Source organism: Chelmon rostratus, chromosome 13 (assembly GCF_017976325.1).
Source record: "Chelmon rostratus isolate fCheRos1 chromosome 13, fCheRos1.pri, whole genome shotgun sequence".
NCBI classification, from domain to species: domain Eukaryota; kingdom Metazoa; phylum Chordata; class Actinopteri; order Chaetodontiformes; family Chaetodontidae; genus Chelmon; species Chelmon rostratus.
In genome coordinates, this window is record NC_055670.1 from 1,007,088 (window position 1) to 1,022,036 (window position 14,949).

Sequence of the window (14,949 nt, forward strand, 5' to 3'; positions counted from 1 at the left end):
GAGTGACTGGGGAAGCTAATATTTTAGTATGTGTGAAAGCTGACGGAGTGGACCTGATAATACCTGGGGTGATGTAATGCACTGTTTCTGTGCTCATTGTGAAGTGGGTGAGGCAGGAGTGGTGTATGCATGATGTGTGTTGGGAACATAGAGGGGATTAGGTGGTTGATTACCTAATGTCTGACTTATCCCCTTACTCGAATTTGCAACACAGGCTCTGATTACAGTGACTTCTCAACCTGAACAACCTGTGCCTTTTTATAGTCTAACACTGCCACATGCAGCCAGCCAAACATATAATGAGGCTGTAGTTCCTCTTCATCTCTCCCAATGGTATCTGTAATATAACATAATAAATCCCGTAACAGTCATCTACAGTAAACCACTGGTGCTACAACAAGCCTCAAAAAACCTCAAACAAAAAGGACATAAAAATAAAAAAGACTATTTGTCCACTTTCCTTTTTCCTTTTCTACCTTTGCATGTGGGATTTTTTTTCACTATTAAGACTTTATTAATCTCACAATGGAGAAATTTACTGTTACAGATATAAATGTGCCAATTTAGTCTGGCTGATAAACATATGAGGTCTTTGTGGGCTGGATACACTTTCTGGCTTCTGGACGCATGACAGCCCATCTTTATTTGTAGTTTTCAACAGATGGGGGCTGACAGTATGGATGGCTTCTGTCTTGTTGGGAGATGTAGAGAGCATACAGTCATGTAGAACACATCATTCATTACAAAGACAATGTCCCCCCTTTTCAACTTGAAACAGTGCTGGAGAATACAGTTTAATAGTCTGCAATCATGTGTGTGAACAAACGTGAACAAGCACACGCACACACACACGCACACACACACACACGTGCACGCACGCACGCACGCACGCACACACACACATGCACACACACACACACACACACACACACAAAAAGCATCTGTGTTCTCAGAACTTTCCCCTGTAAAGCATCAATTTCCCAGCTCACAGGACTGTGTTAGCTTATGCTTAAACAGACAATTACTGATCATTATTCATACACGTGAAAACAAACTTTCAAATTGTGCACACATATCACACCACCTGGAGTTTTACACATCTCCATCATGAAACACAATCAAATGAACAGATGCTGGTTAGCTGGATGCACCTTTAATTGAGGAAAAAGTAGTGTGTCCATATGTGTGTGAGGCACAATTGTTTCACATCCCACTGTGTGTCTATGTTGAGGTGGCAGTTGTTGGGTCACTCTTGTTGAAGGGAATGCTGAATACATCCCCCAGAAAGGCAGAATAGTTGACGTTTTTCACAGTAACCCCACTGGCACCAAACCTTGCATTCACATCAAACTGGAGACAACAGGAATATACAAATCACTTTTCAACTCTGACAGCATTGAAATACTTTATTTTTCAGATTGATTATTTTAGTTTCCACTTTGGTTTTACTAATTGTAGCTGTCCTTTCAATTGTTATTGGTTCTCTGTGATAGACCTCTCCTTTTTAAATTCTTTTATTTGTCTTACTATTAGCTTACTATTCTATGATACAACTTGATAAGCACCTTAAGGTTTCAGTGTGTATTAAAAGGGCTTTGCAAATAACACTGCCTTGTTTATAGTTCTAAAAATTAGATGACACACACACACACACACACACACACACACACACACACACACACACACACACACACACACACACACACACACACACATTCTTTCTTTCTTAGGGATGACCCTAATTTTTAGAACTATATCTCCTGTCTCTTACCCTTAAGGTGTCTTCAGGCATGACTGGGGGAGTACGGTGCTCTGCCCAGTTAATGCCAGCCAGGAAGGCAGAGTAGTCAATCTGGTCCCCATCTGCAAACCTACAGCAGACAAATTAGAAACAGGTACATACTGTTTAGCAACCTCCAAATAACAAGACCTCAGCAAAGACCCCATTTAACTTAAATAAAGCCACTCTGCTCTTCTTTACAATTAATGACATGAACATTCTGTAAATGCAGCGCAACCTTGGAACTGTTCTACCCTGAACTGTACAGTGATTAGTGAGCTCCTACTTGCTGAGCAGTCCTGCCAGCAGGTTCTCAGGCAAAGGAAGCTGGAAGGCCTTACAGATGGTCCTTGTCTCTGCGGTGGAGAGATGGCCGGTTCTGAAGATACAAAGAAAAGCAGAGACACAGGTATCGAAGGTGAGAACAAACTAAGAAGCCCTAGTGTTGAAGCTAGGTGCTTGGACTCACATCAGACAGCTTACATATTTGTAGTGGGTTATTAAAAGCTCAAAGAAAACACACATGCTCCTTAGAGGCTACAATCTTCCCTCAACTAAAAATAATCCACACTTATTTTTATAACTTCATAAGAACCATGAGCAGGCTCACATCATTAGTCAGTGCTGTCAAGCTGAACACATAAGACCAGAGCAAATATGCCATCAGCAGCGTTAGTTAGCCTTTGTTGATCTTTTAAAAAGGTAACAATCTTCCATCAGTATATAATTTATAGAATAATCTCTCAAACTTAATTTGTATGAAAATGGGAGTGTGTGTGTGTGTGTGCGTGCGTGTGTGTGTGTGTGTGTGTGTGTGTGTGTGTGTGTGTGTGTGTGTGTGTGTGTGTGTGTGTGTGTGTGTGTGTGAATCAGATGATGCTTGTTCTCTAAGACCACAGTTGTTTTCCACAGTGATGCCAATGGTCCAGATGCTGATTCTTATCATGCCATCTTCATTACAGTGTTGTTGATGAACAATCTGACAATAACTGAGAGCATCAGCACAGCTACATAAACAAACAAATCAACTTTTGGCACTACTGGCCATACATTTTAGCTCACTCATTGCATGTTAAAGGTTTACTAGATATGGATTGGCAGCTATATGTAACATGCATGCATTAAACATGCAGTTTTATACACAAAAAGAGTAGAGAAATGACATGCAGAGAGACAGACACAGAGACAGAATGCTACACAAGTCTTCAGGGTCCATCTGGTTCCAATGCTCCACTTTCACAGTGCTGGAACTAATTGTTGCTCTGAGATATGGAGCCGCTGGCTGCACGATTGATGTCTTGTTGTGACGCTGTCTGCCTGTGTGTGTTTTTTGTGTGTTCCTGCTGCAACGGTGTTTTGTCTTAAGCAAATAATGTGTGTGTGTGTGTGTGTGTGTGTGTGTGTGTGTGTGTGTGCACCTGCCTACTTTTGTCGGTCCTGGTGTGTGAAGGCTCTGGCCATTTCGGGTAGCTCTTCAAAGTGCTTCTTCTTGAGGAAGTCCTGTGCCACAGCCAGCATCAGGCGCACATCCACCGCAGGCTGCTCACGCTCTGAGAAACATCGAGCCAGCACCAGTACCTCATGATCCGACAGGCCGCAGTCCAGGCCCATCAGCAGGCCCCTGTGGTGAATACAAACACACAAACAAACATGTAGAAAATTATACACAAAAACCGATAGGACATATTATTCACCACATCTCACAGTCCTAATTTTAAAGCCAGTATGTAAAGAATTTCTCTCTGCATCCTATTGTCACTTCCTCCATAATACTTACATCCTTTGAATTGGAAAGAAATGACCAGATATCATTTGTATCACTTCAGTACGTGTTATTGCAAGGGGAGCATACTAGACAGATTGAACTATAGTTCTTTTTGCAGTATTTAGTGTACCTGAACGACTCATAGGGGATGAAGCCAGTGTTGGGGTCATTGAGAGCCAGAAACTTCCTGATCTCACTCTGTTTCTCCTCAGGAATGGAACGTAGTTTGCTGATGATGTTTCCCACGTTGGCTTTGGGGAACTTTAATCACACACAAGATGAAATATTTAATCACATATTGGATTAACTATAAATGACGGCTTCATAGTAATACACAGGTAACAGGTGATGGTTAGAGCTCCTGAACCAGGCTGTTTATCCATGTTAGCTCTAGCGACATGTTCCAAAGACCACCCCTGAAAGCAAGCTTGTGATAACAAAATGTACCCAAATAATCCTTAAACCTTCAGTTCCCTCCCTACCTCCTCAGAATGTTGCTCCATGTAGTTGAAGGTATATTCATCAGTATCTAGAAGTTGGAAGTGGTTTTTGTGGAGGCACAGGGTAGCTCCAATGTACAGATCGTGAGCTGTGAAGTGCTCTGACAGCTCGCTCTTAAACAGCTCCTGGCCTGGCTTCTTTACACGACCACGCGCCAGAAACTTACCACCAAGCACACCTGGTGCACAATGTGTGAGAGAGGGACAGGTGAAAGGCTGGCTAATTGTTCATTTTACTTCACTGCTACTTAAATCATTTTGTTTTACATATTTTAACTTTTATACTGAACAGTCCATTAATCCATCATATAATATTAATATTGAACTGAAAAAAAAACTTTCATACATCTCTTTTCAAAAGATTCTGGAAAGGGAAAGTGAATCTGACAAACCAACAGTTTATCATGGTAGCCGTAGATTGTGTATCTCAAGCCCTGGGAGTAGTCTGGGTGCAGCTATGGTCCTAACACTTTTACCTGAGTTCCTCTGAGGACGTTCAAACACACTGATGGAGTCATCACAGAGGTAAAAAGAGATGATGAATATCCTGTCTCTGTCAACTTGATCGGTGGTCACCATCTTGGCATGGAATTTCAGCACATTACTGTCTAGGCCACATCTAGGGGGACATATGCACACTAGAGTTCAGGGTTTCATTTCAGTGTAATTTGATTGTGTAATTTCAACACATCCAACCTGTCTTTCTCCATAAATTTGCAGAAATCTTTCTGCGGGGGCTTGGGCAGCAGGCCCAGGCAGGAGCTTAGTGAATCCTCCTCTGAGCCAAAGCCATTGTAGGGGGGCACAGGCCTCAAGGGCTTAGGGGCTGGTGGAGCTTTGTACATTACTGGGGTGAAATTCTCTAAAAAGAAAGAAGGACAGAGAACAGACAAAACACTTAAAAGAAGAAAGCAACCGAGAAGAAGAGCTGAAATAATCAGAGGGCAGCAAGTAATCCAACCATGCAGGAGCACAGCAGCCTGGGTCTCACTGGAACCCTGAGCTGACCTCAGACTGCTCAGAGGGAGACAGGACCCTCCATCACAGTGGCCTGTCACTATGGGCTCTGCCTGTTTTACTACTGTGACTAATGCAGTGAGCCCCAGAATCTGCCCAGGGTGGCAGACACATCCAGGTCCAGCTTGGGTTTCTCCAGATGGGGAGCAGTGTGCCTCTTGTGGTCCCCAGTGCCTTTAAGTGTGGCGGCATGGAGAAATAGCAGTGCTGGCGGGCCAGAGTATCATATATCAGGCACAGTGGTGCCGAATTGTAATTGACCAAGGAGTAACAAGGAGACCCACAGCATTATGTAAGTTACTGAGTGACCGCAGTCCAGTTTAACAGAGAAAATTACTCATAACATTTCAGTATACCATATACTAATACTATAAACTACATAGATAAAGACAGAGGTATCCTCTGCTATTAGTCTCAGGGATCACTTTTGCAGGAAGGTAATGCTTTTACTGGTGCTTGCTTTTACTGCCACTAAGTGTTCAGATTAATGCATTGCAGGCATGAGTACCATGACGGAAAATCAAATACATTCAAATGTGTGACCGCCTAAAACATCACACTGTCAATAAAAAAGAAATGCACATACATCTATATATATATCGATTATATATAATAATAAGATTTTTTCTTGCACTGATAAAACACTTTTGACATCACATAACATAAATCAGTCTATCATTTTTGGAATTAATAATTTAGTCTGTAAAACATGTTTGCTGCAATACTGAATCAATAGCACAACAATATTGGTTACTTATGCCGTATCTGGAGCGGTAGTAGTCTTTGGTGAAGTCATCACAGTCAGCGATGATCACTCTCCTGCCCCACACGTTCACCTCCCCACCCACAGTCAGATCACAGTCCTTATAAAACTCCTCATGGACAGCTCCTGTCTGTAAGACAGAGAGGAGAAAGACAGGAGAATGAGATGGGTGAAAGACCACCACTGTAGGATTGTTACATTTTTTAAATTCAGATAAACATATGTGAATTGTGCATTTGGCTACATTTAGTGTGTGATTGCATTATGTGTATACTTAAGATGGTGTTGTAGAGTGTCACTTTTGTTTGATCAAGAGCAGTTGTGCTCGGAACATCACCTTGGTCCAACAAAAAGGTTGATACTGGAGCCCCACGAGCTGTTTGTTAGTTTATTTTTTCATATGCTCACTTTTGGCTCAGAACCTGTGGGTTTTTTATCGGATGTGCGTGCGCATTTGCTGTAATGGTAATAGTAAATTCTGTAAGATTTTGGTAACTTGTAGTGATATACTCCAGTTCAGCCACAAGAACATTATTGAGGTCACGTACTTATGTTAGGTGTAACAGTCAGTGTTACAGTCCATCACAAAGGTGTTGAAAGGGGCTGAGGTCAGGGCTTTGCGCAGGCAAGTCAAGTTCTTTCACACCAAACTCAGAAAACCATTACTTTGTACTTTGATGATTTTGTGCATGGGGGCAGCAATTTGCTGAAACAGGAAAGATGTTCCCCAAACTGTTTTCGGTTGTCACTCAGTTGGAAGCACTTTATTGTCTAAAATGTCACTGTATGCTGTGTATTAAGATTAACATTAACTAAATCATCAGAATTTGAACTAATTTTTACCTTAATTGGACAAGGGTGTCCCCATACTTTTGGCCCTATAGAACAGCTTGTTTTAGGGCCACTGTTACTCCAACCTCTGGGTTACAGAACAGTCTCCCTCTCTGTCAAGTTACTTTGTGACCCTTCAGCATGTTTATAGTGAAAGTATGGCTAAGACAGGACATACTTTGAGGCTGTCCAGTATGTAGCATTTTCCCTGATTCCTGGAGGGAAACACATTGAGCACTGTGCGGTCTGTGACCTCTCCAGGCTGCTTCATCTGGGCTGGAGCATACTACAGAGAAAAAACAAACAGCCAGAGGGAGGAAAAGGCACAAACTGTTACACAAAACACATTATACAAGATCCTCACAGAACTGTGCACCGTACTGCATGCAATCCCAGATACACACAGCTGAGAAAGACAACAGCTGGGTAGATAGATAGATAGATAGATAGATAGATAGATAGATAGATAGATAGATAGATAGATAGATAGATAGATAGATAGATAGATAGATAGATAGATAGATAGATAGGTTCAATGACAGAATAAAAAGACAGAGTAAAGAAGTGATGGATTCTGGATGATGGTCTGGTCAACCTTTAGGGCTGCATCGTACTGAACTGAAAGCACATGCAGACACACACACACACACACATGATTGAGGACTGGCTGTCTTTCAAGATAAATTAGGCTTCAGTCAGTAGCTGAAGGAGGACGCCAAAATGCTTGAGGGAGACTGGATGCAGTCCTGTCAGACTGAACAAGGTCTCTGTGAGAGGAGGGATGGTGGGCGAAAGATGGAAAGAAGTCACCCAACCAGAAAGAGAGGCACTGCAAGCCTTTCGGTTTGGATGTATAAATGTAAAACATGCTAATGGACAAGGAAATTGAACGCACTTAATGCATGAGATAAACTGTGAGACAGATACATTCACATACACCTTAAGAATTCATTACCACCCTTGAGAATTTAGCAAATTTTCTGGCTTTTCTTTCCTAGCATGTTCCTCTCTCTAAAGTATTCAAGAATTTCGATGACCTGGAGAATCTGTGTTTTTTCCTTCCTTCTTCTCCTTGACAATAAATATAGTTGTCCTCTCTCCACTCCCATAGCCCAAAGACTCACAGACTGTCACACTTTTATGGTGCCTTACTTTAGGTAGTTTGCTGCGACATAGGAATTTGGACACGCTATCTCTCCCGGAGTTTGGTGTGATAACCTCCAGAATTTCTATGGTGTCATCAGCCAGGAAGTAGTGAAGGATGAGCTCCCGGAGGTCCCCGAACATGCTCTGTGTGTCGTCCCAGAAACAGTAGAAACACAGGACTTTGCGATCATGGTCAAGGAACTGCTTCAGTGTGTCGTGCCTCTCGTATGGCCGAAGTGGCTGCATACTTTTCTCAATCTGGATGAAGGTCCATGTGAAATACAAAGAATCAATATATCTTATCACACATTTAGAAAAGGTATCAAATAGGTATCAGTGCTTTTTAACTGGGCAACAGGCTCATCAGCAGGGTTTACTAGTTGAATAAATGAACACCTGATCCAAAATAAACAAATATATTTTGATAATAATTAAAATAAATGATGCCAAATAATGAATAGTAAGAACAATTTGCTGGTTCCAGTGTCTTCAGTTTAAGGATTCTGTTTTATATTTTTGTAAACTAAATACTCTTGGGATTTGGTACAGTTTCCCCAGAGAAAATAGGCAGCTTTAAAACATCAGCGTGAAGGGTATACGTCATTATCAGACAATATGTTGACTTAGAGTGTAGAAAATTTTAATTATTATGACATTTTACAGACTAAAGTATGAGTAAATCAATTAAAAAGATAACTGATTTACAGTGAAAAAATGGATGGTTGCATCCATTGCAAAAAGGCCCAAACCCACATAAAAATGGGTCGCTCTGATGTTTACCTGTTCCCGAAGGTTGCTGTAGGGGTCATCAGGCACGGGGGCACAGTCATTTAGGTGTACCCCACATTTAGTGAGAAAATTCCTTGTGAAAGAGTCACAGTTGGTCAACGTGAATGTGCGTGAGTGCAGCACCATCTGTTGGTTGATGTTGAAATGGAAAACATTGTAGAACTGGTCGTCATTTGGGGGAGGCAGTGGGATACGTTGGCGACGAATAAGTGTTCCTGCCGCAAGGAACAACAATACAGCAATGGTAAGCGACAGATATTAAAGTGCTCATCATAGGTTACCTGTTTACTTTGGGTAATTGATCAGTTGGAATTGGGTGAAATGATTCCGACTAACGAAAATTTAGAAAAAGTACATGAAAAATAAAGCTACTGTCACAAGACATTTTCTGTCATGTCACAGACACCTTGAGGGATGCCACTGTTCTTGTACTCTGGCTCCACCACTTGCATGGTGTCATCTTCCAGGTAGAAGTAGATCTTACACTTCCTGATTCTGTAGGTCTCATCTTGTGCCTCATGCACAGCTTCCTGAAAGTATGCTTCAAAACACAGCGCCTAGAGGGGCAAAATGGCATTTTGTTAAATTATGGCTTTTAGTTACCTAACTGACCATTGGGTTTCAAGATTTCTTTAATGACTTCACAGAAATATGCAGATGTTAATGCTTGTGCAGTAAATGATTAAAACTAAATGGATCAACACATAAACCACTGGAACCGTTGTACTGTGCTTAGTGACATAATGAACAGAACATTCACTGTATTGTATGTAACATTTTAACATTTAAAGCAAGAGCTAAATATCAGTTGGAATTAAATAACACATGTCAGTCCATTCCAACTTGCCAGTACTCCATACAATGCACAAAAACATTCACCTGTTTGTCAAAGGCCACCCATGATGGGAAATGACTGCCCTCTCCCTTGGGGTAAACAGAATATTTGGGTTTAATCTTCTGGCCAACTAACAGCTCTCCTCCAATGCCTGGCTTCGCAGATCCCACTAACATAGGAACTCCATTTGAATAGTCAAAATGCTGGGATTTGTGAAATGTCCCCTTCCTCAGCTGTAGTAAAGAAGAGAGAAAGCATCTCTACTGTCAACCTTGCTAGAGTTTTCACTTTCTATTAAAAACATACTGTAGTATAAGCTCATCAAATAATCTATTCATCAACTATTTATTTATCTATAATTTGTGCAAACAAAAAACAGTCATGTAGTGACACGTTAAAGTGAAATTATTTACTGCTGCGAGTTATCAAAAACAACCAACATTGGGAGATGAGTACTGGGAACTCTTAAAATATGAGTTGGGAAAGTTTCTCAGCAAAAAAGGGCAACTGAATAACAGGAGACCCTGTCTGACAGACGTGAATACACAAAATTCTAAAATAAATTGGATGACTTTATTAAATCAAAAGCTAAACTAGCATACATTTGATTTAGAACAAAATGGTTACAAGAGGGTGTGCAAAACTTAGCCTATTTCTTTTAATTGGAAGCTTTACAAGCTACTGTTAACCAACTTACGGTGAATAAGAAAATAATCAATGACCCGAGGGAAATAGCTGCTCACTGACCTGAAGCCTGTAAGGTCACCACAAAGTGAACGTTATCTAACGGGTTTGCCATTTCAGCTTGTATCTAAAATGCTCTCGTTTGATTGTGAAATACCGACATTTAGTTTAGGAGCCGCAAACTAAGTTAACACACAGGACTGTAACGTTAGCTCGCATTAGCTCTAGCTAACTATCTATAAGTCACATATTGCCAAGCTGACCAAAGCTACACTCACAACATTTGTATGAAATGTACTGAATGTCGTCAACTTACTTGTTTATCGGGAGAATTCCCGGGCAGAAAAGGTAAAGCCATGGCTGTAATATTTAAAACACGTTGATTCGTTTCTTCATACAACTCAGCTGCTGCAAATTTCTAGTGGTCAGTTTTTGGTTACCATGGAAACGTTTATTAGTGTCGCTTGGCAACGTTCTTAATGGAAGGAACTAGTAACTATTCATATGCATGTGAACAAAGTGAGATTTTAATCTTTGTGTCAGTCCAGGGTACTTCAAAATGCAAACTGCATACCTGTACTGAACAAAATATATCACAGACAACATGGTTTAAATGGAACATCGTATCGTCTTTGTATTTTAGTCATACCTGTAAATTAAAGAAGCACATGTGGTTCCATTTACTCTTTAATTATGAGCATAGAAAGGAGGAATCCAAGAAAAACCATACTTGCACCACTGCACATAAATGAGAAACAATTCAAGTGATTTTATTTTTATTTGTTCACAACTTAGCACACAAACCACAACCTTCAGTGCCATTAAATACATTAAAAAAAGATACAGGGGAGGCTGACATAATGCATAAAACATGAAGAACCTCTAAAAAAAAGGTATAACAATCCTGTATCTTTCAGCACACACCCTGAAGATGACTGATCACGATGTCTGGAAATGAAAAAATAAAACACTGGCACCGATGGAGTCCTATGGGCACCATCTGCCCTGTAAAAGTGAATTTAAATCTACTTGTACTTGACTTGGCTTAATTGAGCGCGGAAAAAATAAATAAAAAAAATTGCAACATTCTGATGGCCTTTACATTTTTTCAATTTATTTTGCATGATATTTATCATTGTTTGGCCTGGACAGTGAAGCGTTTTAAGGTCATTCTGGTGTAACCAAGAAGTCCCACATCATATCGACAGTGCTTGTCCTGTGGATGTGCCGTTTTTAGGTTATGTAGAAATATAGCTACAAACTATTCTGAAATTGGTTGCTAGCCGTCATTAAACACTTAAAAACCATCCAGCAATGACTTTATGTTTTTCTACAGTTTTTCATGACATCAAACCAACACAGAAGCTTCTTATTTGGCAGACCCTAAGATGCCAGGCCGAGCAGGAATCCTCCGATGAAACCGCTTGTGACAACAATGTTTTTCTTCACAAACTCTGTTGACTGAAAAAGACAGAAAATTTATTTCAGTATATAAAGTACTTAGAATCCATTCTAGATTGACACTGATTCTCACTGACACTGAGTTAAGTGATTAAGCTGTTGATCTTTTTTTTCTGACTCAAATTTTCAAAAGCAGAGACAGCCTGAATCACATTAAGAAAACAGTCAAAATCATTAAAATCTTGCAAGCAGATGTGCTTGCAGTTAGCTGCTTCCTTGACATGTTGGCACTGATATCTTAAACATACAAACATCAAGCCAAACCTTTATTAAGTAAAGAATGGCTAAAAAAACAGCATCTTTGGCTAGTTTATTGCAAATTATTCTGTAAGTCTTTATTCGTCTGAAAATGAGAACAGACATTTTACAGTCTAATTAGCCACACAGTATAGCTGGTGACATTGTTGACACTGACAAAAAAAGTCGGAGGTGTGATATGCAGTTAAGGTCTCAAAATCAAACCAAGGATGTTGCAGTTGTATTGTTAGCGTTTCAACCACAAGGCCACCAGGACGGACCAACTGTCTCATTTTCAAGTAGGCAAGACAAAAAATATTCTTCAAGACTGATGGCCCTTTGTGTGACAGTCAAAATAAATGACAGAAAAATCATACCTTCTCAACAAATGTGTTTAGCTCTGGGCCTGCTTGATTGGTACCCTTCTTTAATTGCTTCTTCGCTTTGTTGACGTCTTTCTCTACTCTCTTCCAGTCCACTTGGATATAGCCACTATTGTTAGCTATCTGGAGAGTCAGGTAAATGAAAAAAAAAATTAGGGGCAAATTCACCAAAGTGTTTTTAATTCTGTTGAAAGTCTTAATTCATACATGTTTATGGCTCATGATGCAAGAATACCTGTAGCAACAAAAGACCTCCCCCTACAGATGTAGCAGCAACTTTTCCAACCTTCTGGAAGAGATAGCCTACACACCTAAAATGAATCAAGACAGAGAATGAAGGTTAGTCTCACATTTTTGCCTCTTACTTGAAAAGTTGTGCCTTACTTGAAGGTTGATCTGTACTTGAAAGTTGTTCATCACTTGTAAGTTGCACATTACTTGAAAGTAGTTCCTGTTCTTATTTTGCATGCCCTTGTGTGTCCACCTTTTTGAGCTGCTGGAACTGCAAATTTCTCCTCGGAGATGAACAAAGTATCTATCTATCTATCTACATAAATGACCTCAACTGTCTTTAAAATTACCATTGTAAAGTTTGGTGTGATATCCCAAATGCACAATTATAAAGTTGTAGGGTATAAATCATGGAATTTGTTTTCATAATTGATGGAAACAGGAGATTTGTCTTCTTAAAACATGGAACAAGATGAGAGATCAGGAAATAATCCGAGGCCCCAGGGGCAATTAGTGATGTACTGAATTTAGCACTAGACTATTGCTGAACCATTCAGAATGTTTTGGGTTATGCACATCATAAATCCATAATCCATACAAAACTACGTGGGAGAGTTAACTAGGAGCACCTGAAGGCTACACAATGCATTTCCAAAGAGAGTATTTACCATCCACTCACTCCCCCGATGGCTATCTGTGTGGCCACGGAGTATTTCTCTGCTACGGGGCCAGAGTTTTTCCCGAAAAGTCGATTCCACCATCGCTGACGTTTGGCATATTCTGTCAAGTCCACGACTTTGTCGTAAATCTCCTCTTCAAGCTCTATTCATACATGGTAAAACAACAACAGTCAGCATACAGTAGCAACGAAAGGATGCCCTGCAGTGGTGTCTGGCTAACACGGCAGTGCTGTACACAGTACTCCAGTTGTTATAAAAATCAACACAATATTTTCAACGCTGTACTGGCGCACCTTAGTGATAAACCTTATCAGTTCAGGTGTTTACGTTACAGAGCGGTCAACATAGTTAACGACAGCTCAATTACTGGCTTTTTCGGTAACTTAGTAAAGTTCTCAGGCCAAACAATAAGTTAGCATTATCAGGGAAGTAAAGCTAGACGACAGCTGAAAAGTTAGCTATTAATGCTATGTCTGAAGACACCGCGATTTAAACGGGGGGAGGCAAAGTTTTTAGAACACCAAAATATAGTCAAACTTTGACAACATGTCTGATGTGCAAGTCATGTCTGATGTGCAAGTCAAGCATAGAATAGCCGGTGTCCCAGTTCAGCTAGAGATGTAGTGAGTTTCTAGGCCTGCTTACCCTTGTCGCGGTTCGCCATTTTGGAATGCGCTGCTGTGTCCTCAGCTGCCTGCACGCTCGGCGTCATTTGCATAATTTTAATGGTCAAAGTAAAACAGAAACCGAGTCAGGGACAGGTCTGCCTAAATAATGTCTTGATGTACACACCATAATAATTACAATAATGTCAATGTAAAAAGTGTAACAAGTGGAAGCATGGTTAATAACATTTATTTAAAAAATTAATAAATAATACTATGCAAAAATACATCTAATCCAACTCCTAACAGACAAATTTATTTTAATGGAAAAAAAAAAAAACATTCAAAAAGTGACTAGACAGTGGGTAGAGAATGCCGGCTTGGATACCCCATCATGTGCTGGGTGATCTGCAGCAGACTCATAATGCAAAAATGTACTGAATGTAGTTAAGACACAGTTATGGACAGCGAACGGTTTGGTATTAACCAAAGGTTTTTCCCACGTAAATAAGGCAATGGCCACTAACAGAATAAATAAATGTATGCATTAATTCAATTGACAAAAGGGTAATTAGAATACTAGCAAGAACTGATACTCAGACTTTTACTCAAAATTGACTTTCATATACACCTACAATCAGGTAGGTAGTTCTGTCAGTGGGATAGCTAGATAGATAGTTATGAAACGGATAACAAGAATAAAGGCCATTCTAAGTGGGAAAAGGCTATAAAACATGATACAGTAAATGATCCAAAATGGTCCAAAAAATGTGTTGCTTGTTTTAAGCAGTTATACGGGTTGCCTGTTCTAAAAGATAAATCCTAGCTGACAGAAACACAGGTCTACTTTTATTTACGGCATATTTATACCACTAATTGACAGTTTGATAAAACAGATTCTGAGGGAGGTGAAAGAATAGGTAACTTTTAAGAAAGCAAATTAATGTTACTCTGTTTTGATTTGACAGAATTACATGGGCTACCTTAAGTATAGATTTTACAGTCAATTTTACTTCCCTCCCATCATACATTGTGGTGATGTCTATGCAGTTTTGTTGTTTGGTAGTGAATTTCCTATTTTTACCTATAACTGAACCAAAGCAGTCCTGTGGAGACATATTCTGAGTAACCACCAAGAATTTTGAGAGCTGATTTTCTTCAGAAGTAAAGTTATAAATGATTAATATTGAAATCATTGCACAGCATCCCATATGTATTTATATGGACAGTGTGCAGAACTTC

The 14,949-nt window shown here is 40.0% G+C and overlaps 2 protein-coding genes across 2 annotated transcripts; both read right to left on the reverse strand.

Annotated features, from left to right (window-relative positions):
• Nucleotides 1–1,221: 1,221 nt before the first annotated feature.
• On the reverse strand, nucleotides 1,222–10,468 carry efhc2 (EF-hand domain (C-terminal) containing 2). The gene is made up of 15 exons (XM_041950968.1): nucleotides 10,427–10,468; nucleotides 9,471–9,659; nucleotides 8,998–9,148; nucleotides 8,583–8,806; nucleotides 7,809–8,060; nucleotides 6,835–6,942; nucleotides 5,817–5,955; nucleotides 4,742–4,907; nucleotides 4,522–4,664; nucleotides 4,028–4,224; nucleotides 3,676–3,806; nucleotides 3,207–3,401; nucleotides 2,067–2,159; nucleotides 1,772–1,871; nucleotides 1,222–1,350 (listed from the first exon to the last, which is right to left on the reverse strand). The coding sequence occupies exons 1-15, from the start codon at nucleotides 10,466–10,468 to the stop codon at nucleotides 1,222–1,224; spliced, it is 2,259 nt and encodes a 752-aa protein (XP_041806902.1).
• Nucleotides 10,469–10,781: 313 nt separating this feature from the next.
• On the reverse strand, nucleotides 10,782–13,820 carry fundc1 (FUN14 domain containing 1). The gene is made up of 5 exons (XM_041951084.1): nucleotides 13,748–13,820; nucleotides 13,091–13,244; nucleotides 12,427–12,502; nucleotides 12,186–12,314; nucleotides 10,782–11,571 (listed from the first exon to the last, which is right to left on the reverse strand). The coding sequence occupies exons 1-5, from the start codon at nucleotides 13,818–13,820 to the stop codon at nucleotides 11,494–11,496; spliced, it is 510 nt and encodes a 169-aa protein (XP_041807018.1). The 3' UTR covers nucleotides 10,782–11,493.
• Between the last annotated feature and the right edge of the window lie 1,129 nt (nucleotides 13,821–14,949).